Consider the following 12,557-nt stretch of genomic DNA (forward strand, 5'->3'; position numbering starts at 1 on the left):
GGGATGCAGAACATACAAGTGGCGCCAAACAATTTTAACTTAGAAAAAGTTTATGAAATTGAAAAAATTAACAAAAAAAGGTTTCAATTTTTTAAAAATTTGTGAATTGTGAAAAGTTCATGAATTTGGTAAAAATGATTAATGAAAAAATAAAGAAAAATTAAATAAAACCCCCAAAAAGGAAATAAAAATAGACCGAACACAAAATGAGAAAACGGGCAAAACCCATGTTGGGAAAAAAGCTGTAAGAAAAACCGCCCCAAAAACCGTAAGAACAATCATGGGAAGGTTAAAGAACTGGTGAAAAAACCCTACATGGGACACCCCATTCACATACACAGCTGAGGATGACAATTTTACGCATGGGCACGGGTACCGTCAGATACCGTACCCGCATGGGCAGGATATGTACACAATTTTACCCCCATGGGTAGTGTCCGTACTCTACCCGTTAAGTCATGGTAGACCACGGATATAGCCTTGTACCCACGGATATACCCATACCCTACCTGTTTATAGTGACATGTGGACCTTACCCGTGGAGCTGAAACATATATATGATAGTTTGTGCTAGCTTCCTTGAGGTAGCTAAAGTTTGTGTTGGCTGATGGGTACTTCAAATGTTATTTTATTTGTTACTTGTCGGATGCTATTTGGTGAAGTGTGTCGTTAGCTTGTGAATCTATGTAAAGTTCTCACTGATTATCAATTTGAATTAAGATAATTGTTATGTACTCATCTATTTGTTATCCAGTTGGGATAAATATCTTTTTGTCAAATGTGATATCGATGAATGTAAATTTGTAAATAACTTGTGTAGTGTTTGATGTACCCGTTGGGTACCCAATGGGTATGGGTACCCGTCGGGTACGGGTATAGGTAAAGTTTCCTACCCGTAGATATGGGTATGTATAGAATTTTGTATTCATTGACTTAATGACTACGCAGGTATGAATAAGGTATTGCTTTACCCGTTTCATACCATACCCAGCGGGCGCCAAATAGGAGTTGGGCTGTTAGCAGGCTTTCCACCTCACGGGCAGTTTCCCAAACGAAAGCCTCACGGGCTGTGGAATAGGAGGTCCCACACCGTTTTCGTTGCTCAATAAATCCGACTATGGTTCTCTCTCTCTCTCTCAAAAAAAAAAAACGAATCCGACTATGGACGTGACTCTCTCTCAACGAATTCCGATTTGACGCGCTCGCCGTCTCCAACTTCACTTGACCCGCCCCGCCTCCATTAAATAGGACCGGCAGGGCCTTAGGAAGCTCCACACCACAGTCGTTGCTAGGGTTTGGAGTGACGCCTCGGAATCAGATCGGCGACACGGTCCCCGGTGAAGTGGTGCCGCCGCCGAACCAAGTAGGGAATCGGAGGGTCGGCCCGGTCTCCGGTGCCGCGGTGCCGCCTAAGCAAGTCAGGGATCGAACGCCCGTGTCGGCCCCTCCGCCGTCGAAGCAACGCAAGGATCAGACGGTCCGCCCGGTCTCCGTTGGAGCGGTGCTGCCGACGCAAGTCGGGGGTCGGACGCCCGTGTCAGTCCCTCCGTCGTTGCCCAGCCAGGATCGAAATCGGAGGGTCAGCACCGTCTCCGGTGGAGAGGTGCCGCTGAAGCAGGCTGGGAATCGGTCGCCGTCGTCGACCCAGCTGTCGCCGAAGCAACGCCGGGATCAGACGGTCGGCTCGGTGTCCGGCAGAGAACCCTCGCTGCAGATGCACGCTACACAACAAGGCAGACCGGCCAGTTCCTCGAAATCTAGGTCATGTTCGGCTCTCCGCGGTAACACCAGTTTGCATGCTCGTAAGCCATCCGCTGCTGCAACCAAAACTGTTGTACAAGCGAAGCCAAAGAAGACCAAAGAGCTGGAAGAAGCTGATAACGAAATCAGAAAACTGAACAACTTGGGCTTGGGAGACGATATCAGCAACGAACAGTATCGTGTTTATCTCAACCAGCTGCCTCGCAAGCCTGATGTCGACGTCTGCACCAAGCTGGATGCTGTGCAGCTCAAGGAGCTCAATGTGCGCCATGCGTTGTATCGCAACAAGTATTATCAGGTTGGATTCCTAGTCCTGCCATCATCTTGTTATATATATGCAGCTTATGATAGTTTGGTAATACCCTGTTCATAGTTAATTTAATCTCATGACTGGTCTCATTGTCTATAGCTGTCACAACACGTGCCTGAGGATAAGCTTTGCTATGATAAACTGAAGGAGGACTACCCACCTGGCCATCGTCCTGTGGGGCAGGGATCTTTTAAGTGCTCTGAGGAAGATGGCGAATTAGATTGGTCTTTCCACCCTGACTACTGCAAACTTGCTGGCCTGGAGGACTACCAACGGCTGGTCCCTCGAAATTATGTACGCATGTCTTCTTTTTTGGGCAAGTTGTATGCATCTGTTTATGTTCTTTTGATCTAGTACGATAAGCCAGTTTTTAAGCTCAGACAGTACTCGCCAAAACGTAGATCAAAATCTTTATATGGCGATGCAGTCGCTAAACCTTGTAAAAGATTGAAAAGGCCGTTTCAGTATTCATGTTATATTCTTGGGATCCTTAGATTGTTTTAGACCAATTCACATGCATGTTCATGCTAGCAGTAGCTGTACGTTTTAATTATTGTTACCTTGAATGAAGTGTTCCAGAACGTTGTCACGGTTTTATAGGCCAGAAAGTAATACTCGTGAATTTATATATGACAAACTGTACTCAGGACAATCTTGTTTCACCTGATTGCCTTTTACGTGATTATTACTACCTTATCGTGTTAATAATAAAATAGTGAAACTGTTCTTAGTTTTTCTTCTTCTATCAAGGATAGCAGACTATATTATTTCCTTTAGATGACCTTATGGGAAATGTATCCTAACTTATAAATGGTCAAGTATAATTATCTGAGTCAGCTGATTGTTTGCTATTCTTTCTTTGTTATTGTTGGCTACCTCTCTAATGCTTTTTGATGTAGGGTGGTTTTGAGTATGTCAATTGGGATGAGTACCACAAGGATTGTCATAGCTATGAAATAGAACAAGAATATGTCAAATTTTGTGAAGAATTGTCCAAGAAACTTAAGGTATGCACCATAGATATGATAAAGTTACTCAAATTTGGATTATTATTTTTATCTAACAAACTTTCTTTGTATTGTGACAGTGGATTGAAGCTTATGTGTTAAATAAGCCTCCATCTCTTATGGTAAGTACGTCGATACAAAAGCACATGGAGTGACACTATATATATGTCAATATACATACTTTAGCATGATCTAATTACTCTTCTATTTTAGTGGGGAAAGATTTTGACCAGAGGATCTTACCAAGCAATCAAGATCGCTACTGACTTCTCGAAGATATACGATGGCTTAGCCTTTTCTGGCTTCTACGTACGTATGGTCTCTCATACACTTGTTATTTTCATTTAGGTGTTTTGTATTTAACAATTGCATATTCTTTTAATTCAGGAATGGTTAGATAGCATGGGTTTTGATGTGTGTTGCTACAACGAGTTTGATGGTCTCTATTACGAGATTTGGCAAAGGTACAACATGGAGGTTAGTACTGAACAACCAAGCAACGATTGAATGACTATAACTCTTATGTTTTGACGCTTTGTGATACATTTTCCTTTTCTCCCTTTGAACAATTAACAGAAGAAATTCAGAGATGCTCTGTATGAAGTCTATGAACTTAACATGTTTCCATTACGCCAAGAAAGAACGAGACGTGCATTGGAGAATGACACATTCTGCTCCGACTTGGAAGAAGAGGTAAATTGTTTTCCTTTTGCAGATGGTTTCCAAATTCACATGATATTCATGATTATAGGTGTTTTATATGCTCATCTTTTTCATACTTTTCCTTTTCAGTTTCTTGCTTGCACAGCTTGCCTCGATGAAGTAAGTGCCGTTCTGTGTGTCTCACACTCTTACGCCATGTTTGGATGCAAAGTGTTTTATACTACCTCCGTCCCATAATGTAAGACGTTTTTTGACTCTAGTCTAGTGTCAAAAAATGTCTTACATTATGGGACGGAGGGAGTAGTTTTTTTCTTCTGAATACCATGATTTCTGAAAAGAACAATATTTACTTTGTGGCGTTTGGACCTAGTAAATACCACAATTTTACAAGCTGCAGTATTCCCAATACTATGGTATTTTGGGAGTATTAAAAAATCTACTCCCGTGTTACAACATATATATGTTGCTTTGAAACTGAGTTACATAGTAGAGAATATATAAGTATAGATCTGCTATGTTACTTTATATACTAAGGGAGTTAACCAAACAATTGTCTTTTCACATGCACTTGCATGCCCAAAAATTAGTTTGATTTTTTTATAATAGCTATGGAATGCAAAACAAGAAAACAAAAACTTCAGTAAATACTGCCATCGCCAAATGCTTTGTACACTATTTCCTACCTACAACCCAAAGTACTATGATTTTCCAATAGTATAGGTTTTTTAAATACTCGGCATCCAAACAAAACCTAGATAGAAACCATCGGAACATTGTCCTTGTATCTGATGCTATCCCTGACAATAGTTTGCAGATGACAAAAGCCAGATTTCAGAGGATAAAGCCCGGGAGTTGATTGCAGAGGCACTTAGAAAGGAGGTACTTTATTACAAAACTGCATCCGTATGCCTGTTTCAAGTTTCAACTATATAGTTTACTAAGTGAAGTTCCTTTTTTTTCAGACGCAGAAACCAAAGTTCTATGAGGATTATTGTAGGAAGAAGCTAGATATTGCTCAAGCTATTGGATTAATTCCCAGCATACCGTCTTAATTAACTGTTTATCTTCCTGATTCACGCCATTTCATTTGTACATATGCAGCCTAACTGCCACCTGCGAAGCACATGTAGAATTCAGGGAATATAACTTAGCAAGTTGGAAAAAATTTCATTCTTCCCTTCTTTTGGGGATTACACTTTCTTAGTTACATATCTCCTCAAAGAAATTTGTACTGTTCATAATTTCAAAATCATAAGTATGTCATTTTTATGTGGCTCACATGTTAAATTATTTACACATGTGTAGTATGCATATCCATATTATCATTACTATAGCATTTTTTAAAACTTCAAAAATATGATTTTCAAACTATTCAAAATAAATGCTCACTGGCACCTGTTCTCTAAAAATGCGTAGTCATGTGTTATACTTAAATGTGGATGGCGTGCAAGAATGTCAAACAATATAGTATAATCTTAAATAAGGAGCTCAATGACACGAGTGTGTTTTCATCTCAAACAAACTATTGTTAAAGCAAAACCAGACCATTCTCTCCATCAGCATCGCATGGATACACGAAACACGGTCCTAAGGTATACTATCCATGTTCGCATCCGTTATTTCAACAACAGAAGGGGTGGCATTCATAATCTACCCTGTGGACGATGAGATTGTCAGTTCTGCGATTGCTATACAAACAAATCACACAAATCTACTAAATTTTCTTGGGCTATACTCACATTTCAAACGTCGGAACAACTTATCTTTATAAAAAAGAGGGCTCGATGACGGTTTCCATACATTGCACTGGTGATGTTTTTTACGGTATCAGCGAGCAGCCCCTTGGGTTCTATAAATGAAGTTGCAATAGCAGAAGGCTTTCAAATGTGGAGGCGATGGCAATGGCGATAGCAATGTATTTGGAGTCGGTCCTCCACTGTTACATCCAAGTTGCATATTTGACGCGGCAACAGCTGAAGCTCAAGCAGTTCGAGATGGTATTCATCTTGCAAATCAAATAGGCTGTCAGAAATTAGTTATTCAGTCTGATTGTGCAGGAGTTGTTGATACTCTTCTAGAAGGCGGTTTCTCTGCAACAGTTGCTGCTCCAATATTCGAAGACATTCGTATTCAGGAGAGCTCTTTTGACAGAATCTTATTTGTGCACTGTCCAAGGGAAGCAAATCGGGTAGCGCATACACTTGCGCATGAATGTAGGCTAGATAGTTACGTGTGGGCTGATGATCCACCTAGTTTTATTTTGCCGCTGTTGATTGACGATGTAAGCGTGATTTGATTTTAATAAAATTAGCCATGATGGCATTTCCTCAAAAAAAAGTTGCATATTTTCATCATTAACTTCCGCCAGCAATGCGATGGCAAAGCCCTTCTTTAAACAGAAAACAAAACTCAAAGTGTGCGAAGTTCTAAGATGTTGTTTCTCCTGGCCTTCTAATAAGGGCTTTCATGCGCTGGGGTTTGGCAACAACAAATCCATGGGCTAGTGCTAACCTTGAACAACCTCAATTCTTCAATCATGTGAGACAACTCAGATTTGAGCTTAACTGCAAAGATGCTAGAAAATATCTAACCATGATTTTGTCCGTACCAAAGCTTTTTGGCTTTTCCTATATGCTCAGAAAGGTTGATATCATCAATGATTATTAAGTTTTGATTCTGCATAGAAAAACAAGGCAGTTAGACTGGCTGATTCAATAGCTCCTAAGTCGATGGATAATAGGCTCCACAAAAACCCACCATTTCCAAGCGTGGCATGAATTTCAATCCAACGAAGGAGGTTGTGTGTTCCTTCTTCATAAGTGGTGGTCAGCTCAACTATAAGGCCAAGAGCATCTACAGCTTGCTTTAGTATAAGGTGACTATTTATAGTGATAGGGGTCGCATGTAACTTCATATAGAAAGCAACACCCGTAAAAAAAGGCAATGCATTAACAACGTACACCATATTGGAAAAGAGCACAGAAGCCATAAACAGAAACAAAAAAATGACAAATTGCAAAGAAGCACGTAAGCAGTGAGATCTCAATGTGGGGAGCAGATGGACAAACCACTCCTCATCCATCTAAGAAGAAACAACCTCGATGTCTCGCCTGATTACAAACCTCGGACCTCCTTTCGGTTCGCTGCATATATATAACCAAGCACGCAGAATGAAAAAATTAACTGGATTCTAAAGCACAAGGAAAAATAGAGGATAAATTGGTGTCATCCTGATCTCCTCCGACAAGTAGATTAGCTTTAGTCAGATTTCTTTTTTATGCCATGTGGCAATCTACATTCTACATTTGAGTAAAGCATGTGATTCCCGACTAGGACCCAGCGGCCGGACACCGGCCGGCTGGATAAACAGGGAGGGAGCAGACAAGGAGGGAGCAGCAGGGGTCCGGCGCGAAGAAGCAGAACATATGTTACCCAACGTACTACCCGTCAGACACCCACAGCTCACGATACCTACAAAGCATACGCGAACACAACCCAGCAGACCGAGAACGGGATGTGCAAGGCCAGGAGCAAATACTCCTTATAGCGATCGGCCAAAGAAGAAGGGAATGAACGGCTAGCAGCCAGGCAGGCAGCGACAGCCGGCCAGAGAAGAAGGGAATGAACAACCACTTCAGGCAAACAACCAGGAACACAAAAATGAGCTGGTCGCGGATGGTTTCGCTGAAGACACTAGTTTTGACCTTATTGACTGCCTTGTCAGCATTGCCACATCACCTTAACCCCTTCTTACATGTGGGTCCCACCCATGAATATGAAAAAGGGAAAAAAAATCCTTACGTAGGTGTGGGGATCCAGGACCAAGGGGTCGGAGCGGCGGATAGAGGTGGCTGGGATTACGGGCAACGAACAACGATGTCTCTCACGGTGGCGGTGATGTGCATCCTGGTGAGGCGGACCTACTGATGGTGCTGGTTGTCTCCAGCAGTTGGACTGGACAGTGGCAACAGAGGAGAGAAAGTGCAACAAGGTTGCGTTGGATGGCACCTGAAATTCGAGCGTGTCCAACAGTTAGGGAAAGGAATGGAAGCTTTAGGTGTGGTTAATTGAAAAGACATTCACCATATTGCAATGGACAATCAGGCCCGTGGCGGCTGCTTACCTAATTGTATTAAAGGTTTAACGGGGTACCAATCTACTATCTATCTACTAGCACTATAAAAGAAAGAGAGGGCGGAGAACCAGATCATCCTATCCATCGAAACCTGCAATTTGATGGTCTACATCACTCCAGCATACTAAACGCGTTTTGCGTTTTAATTACCCACCATGCCATTACTTAATTATTTACCTCGTCCTGTGTTTAACAGCAAGCCACCATAGTTTAGTTTAGTGCCCGCAAATCCCCCTGCGTACCGTGGTAAAAAAAAGGCCCCACGATTATGTTCGCCGCAACCGCCGCACTCGTTGCCCCTCATCCTCGGCAGCGAGAGGCACGGGGGAGCTGCCGCCGGTCAAGATGGGCGCCGGGGCGCCGCGCTCTACCTCGGCACCAACGCCCTCTGCGACGTCGAGGGCGGCCACCGGGCCATCGTCTTCGACCGCCTCGACGCTGGGGATCGAGGACAAGGTAACCAATCGCCGCTCAATCTCGCTCGTCGGAGGCGAGCGGCGCCGTCACCGCCCCGATTTGTCCGGTTCCGGCCTTGATTTATGGTCGCCCTTGGCGTTGCTCTGTGCAGGTCTAGGTATCCCGAGGGGACTCGCTCATCATCCCGTGGATTCGAGAGGCCGGTCATCCAGGACGTCCGCGCATGACCCAATTTCGTGGAGAGCACCTCCGGAAGAAGGGGTCTCCAGACGGTAACTTCCTCCTCACTTAGCACAGCACAGATGCCTGATTTACTGCTTAACTGCGTGCCAAATCCATGTTTGGGACCGACCAAGCGGTTGGATTTTACTTGGACATGCTTTTGATAACCTAGAAATTTAGCCTGTAAGAAGATTGGGCAACATTTCAAAGTGATTATTTGCAATTTGGGCAGGTAGGATGGGCTCTGCTACATGTAAATGGTTCTGGCATTTCCCACCAGTCTTCTCCCTGTCGTCATCGTCCTTCCTGCTGCCAGCTCCGCCCTTCTCCGCCTTATCTCCACGGCAACGATTCTGCTCCATCCATTGGTATGTAGCGACCATGTCTTCTCTCTCCCTTCCAATCCTTGGTCATAGTATTTTCCCCATGGTGTTTCTTTTCGATGATGGTGAAACTCAGTGACAATGACCAGTGTGTTTCTTTTCGATGGTGAAACTCAGCAACAATGACCACTGTGTTTCTTTTCGTTTTATTCCTTGGTCATAGTTTTCCTGAATCCCCATGATTTTCATTAGCTGTAACTAATAAAGTAAGGCATGGCTGTTTACTTCGATCAAATCCGGCTCCATTATCAAATAAAATGCTAGGCGATAATAAGTTGGTAGCACTTCTCTTTTTCCAGAAGAGCTGGCATGGTGGACAAGAGTGCTCTTTTGGTTTTGCTTAGCTGTGGGATAAAATTCTGAAATTCTGAAATTCTGAAACTCTGAAACTCTAAAGACATCCGACGACCTTTGTACTGATTTCTGTAGTTGATGTTGCTAATGTTGTTGTACATACTACATAATGTTATGACGGTGTTAAATTCTGAAATTCAAGCCTCCCATTGTATGTGGCTGAAGTGCCGAATTATCTCTTTTTCTTCTTACAATACCAAAATATGAGCTGCAAAAGTGACTCAAATTCCTCTTCGCTCACAAGTAACTACACTGGTAATTGTCCATGTGTGGATCTGGTTGACATGACCATATTGTTTGATGTTTTCCATTCAATTCTAACTACAATATTGTTTCTAGATAAGATATTGTTTTATGTATTATTATGGGTGTATTTCTTAAGTTTCGTGCACAAGTTGTTGATATTTACACAATACAGAGTGTCCTATGAATAAATGATTGTGGCCATCATTAAGAGTATTCTGCCTCTGAAGTATTTTTTTCTTCTATGTTAGTGTTTTGACTCTTGGGCATTTGACAAACGGTTCACAAATTAAGTTCTTGATAACAATTTCAGAGGTGGAGGCTGGCCTGTAGCTCGTGTGCACGGAGGAGAAGCACACTTCACTGAGAAGTTGTTGCCACTATCCTCGGTGCCACCGCCAGTGACGAAACTTGGTGGTGAGCCTCATTTCGCCCCCTCTCAGTTCTTCCGTTTTGCTCTGGATGATCTCTGTTCATGTTGTTAATGTTTAAAGTATCTCTTGTTGTTCTAGGCTTCTAGCTGATAATCTTGTTGGTCGCTGTCAGTGTGGTGCACATACACCTAGGCTTTAAGTTGTTGTGATTTTCCTATAAGATGTTGAGAGCATGGAACTGAAATTGACATCAGAAATAGACTTGTTAAGTGTTTGTGTTGCCACCAATCAAAAGCTGGTATGTAATCTACAAGCCAACATAGTCGACTAGTGTGATTTCATAAATATGTACACTTGTACAGAATGGAGTATGAACATGCAGTTAAACTTACGATCATCAATTTTCCACTTTTTAATAACTTGTTTTCTGAAGCATTTTGTTTTCTCCAATTACATGATTTAATAAAATAACATATGGCCAGTTCATTACAAGCGTTGTTTATTGTAGCGTATTTCGGCCATATCTTCTAACATACTTCAGGGTTGCATTAGTGGAAAATATGCTGGAAAGAGAGTGTTCATCCCTATGATCCCTTTGGCGCCCTCGGAGGACATTTCGCTTCCTTTCAAGTTGATGAAGAGGAAACAGTTCCCTGTTTGTCAGAGTTATGCAAAGACCATTAATATAGCCCAGGGGCAAACCATCTCAACTGTCGGTATGTACCTTCCGGAGTATGTACTCTCGCATGCCCAGGTTTATCTTGCACTGTCAAGAGGTGTGTCATTGCAGACAACTCGGATTCTGGTAAAGCCAAATAAAATATAGATTCCACTGGTAAAAGCACCAAGAACATTGTGTACGGAGATATCTTGTAGGGATAACATAGGTTTGTTATCTAAACTTTGGATTTTTGATATGGCCCCTATATGTACAATATTTTTTGGACTAACATTATATATGTTTATAATTGCAGCTTTTTGTCTGGTCGCACCTATAGGCAGTATAGAGGATCTACTCTCAGTAAGCTCATTTTTTCCGCTTCCATTACTTTTTTTACCTTACTTTACACTGTGTAATCTGTTTCAATGCTATGATGCACTATACGTATGTTCTGCATCATTTTCCTTGTTGTATCTACTGAGACCTATTGTTGGAGCATTCATTTTATTGGGATTCTATATCTAAGTTGAAAACGTAATAAGGTGAGGTTTAGAATTTAATTAAGCTGATCAAAGTGTGCTTACTGGTCAGAATGTGCTTATTACTGGTTTCCTATGTTATTTTTATGACTATAAAAGTAATTATGTCCTATGAGTCTTGGAAGGTGTGAATTCGAAATCAACTATATTTCTTGCTATTCTGGTTTAGATGCTTTTGAGGCCTCTGATTCTACACTATTCAGCCTCCTTGACGAATAACAGTCGACTCTGATAGTGTTTGAGTTTGTTTCTCCTAAAGCTAACTGACCAACATCTGAACGACTTCGACTGCTGCATACAAGTCCAGCTAAGCACGGTGCAAGTATAACTCTGTCAGCGGAAATGAGATGTATATAAGACTTCCTTATTCACTTCATTTTCTATATATTCACGGAGGGGGTGTCTCAGTTTGGTTTGCTGCAGGCTTTCATCGATTTGCTATGTTGATTCATGTGTTCCTTTTAGTCAAAGGTGAGGTGCTCAGATTTAGAAAATTAGTTACTCTTATTTTGTTCACTTCCTAACTTGCAAGAAATAGGACCAGTCTCTGTAATGTACATATTGTTTTGTTATTCTCATTTATGAGCACGAATATGTCTACCATCAAACATATTAGAGTTTACAGCCAAGAAATACCTACTTAAGCATTAACATTGTATATAGACAGTATACATTAAAACGATCAGTGTTGATGCTAATTTCAACTTTTTATTTCTGGAGTTACAAATTAACTTTATTTGAAATGTTAATATGTTTATCTCAATTGGAAACAGTCTTGCTGTACCATTGAAGTTATTTAATAAGGGATGCTTCTTTTATGTTTTAGGATAAGATTTGCGACCAGCTTCATGTTCTCAGATAATACTGGTGCATAATGCATTCAGGTTGCATTTATCAGACTGCACCTTGTTATCAGATTGCCTGTACAAAGACTGAATTTTGTTGGCTGGTACTTGCGGTGAGAAGCAGCATGCACATGTTGTGCATTAGTTTGGTGGATTTCCATAGCTTAGCTTATGTATGAGAAATATATTATATACATTTTGTATTGGTGGCGACTCTTTTCTTTGAAAGGTCAAATCATTTTATTATTATTGATTGATCAGCAGCAAGGTAAATAGACAAGAGTGAATGGTTTCGGGAGAAAAGGCACAACGGCAAGTTGGCAAGGTTGTGGCTAGCTGCGTGTGGTGGAGATGGTTTTGTAGTGTGTAGTGGGCATGGGAATCTGTTGCATCCTAAAGTAGTCCTCAGTGTTTGTTTGGCAGCCTTTCTTATGCAAGTTTTTATATAGGTTCTTAAATTTGTATAAAATTTTCCTCAATTATGAAATTTCTTGATCCTAGAAATATAATTGATAACTACATAAACATGCATTGCACCTAATGACAAGCTAGCGCAGCCTAATACCTCAATTTTCATTCTACTCCACCCAGTTTAAAGTAGTGCATCAACACTTAGGCCTCCAATGGTAGTGCCTCTCCACTT

General features: G+C 41.5%; 1 protein-coding gene and 1 long non-coding RNA gene across 5 annotated transcripts; both read left to right on the plus strand.

Annotated features, from left to right (window-relative positions):
• Nucleotides 1-1,243: 1,243 nt before the first annotated feature.
• LOC123076229 (uncharacterized) lies at nt 1,244-5,019 on the plus strand (the record flags this gene model as incomplete). The annotated part of the gene is made up of 10 exons (XM_044498595.1): nt 1,244-2,059; nt 2,171-2,365; nt 2,971-3,078; nt 3,159-3,200; nt 3,292-3,387; nt 3,466-3,555; nt 3,655-3,771; nt 3,871-3,900; nt 4,549-4,620; nt 4,704-5,019. Coding segments are annotated over 10 exons (1,656 nt in total), but the record flags the coding sequence as incomplete, so codon positions are not given.
• Nucleotides 5,020-8,099: 3,080 nt separating this feature from the next.
• On the plus strand, nt 8,100-12,341 carry LOC123104844 (uncharacterized). 4 transcript variants are annotated; one of them, XR_006450572.1, is made up of 8 exons: nt 8,100-8,332; nt 8,445-8,565; nt 8,748-8,883; nt 9,809-9,912; nt 10,008-10,756; nt 10,844-11,418; nt 11,493-11,540; nt 11,896-12,341. It is a non-coding gene; the product is annotated as an uncharacterized lncRNA (long non-coding RNA). The 4 variants fall into 4 exon arrangements; XR_006450571.1 differs by having other exon boundaries at nt 10,411-10,756; XR_006450569.1 differs by having other exon boundaries at nt 10,422-10,756.
• Nucleotides 12,342-12,557: the final 216 nt, after the last annotated feature.

Source organism: Triticum aestivum, chromosome 1B, assembly GCF_018294505.1.
Source record: "Triticum aestivum cultivar Chinese Spring chromosome 1B, IWGSC CS RefSeq v2.1, whole genome shotgun sequence".
NCBI classification, from domain to species: Eukaryota; Viridiplantae; Streptophyta; class Magnoliopsida; order Poales; family Poaceae; genus Triticum; species Triticum aestivum.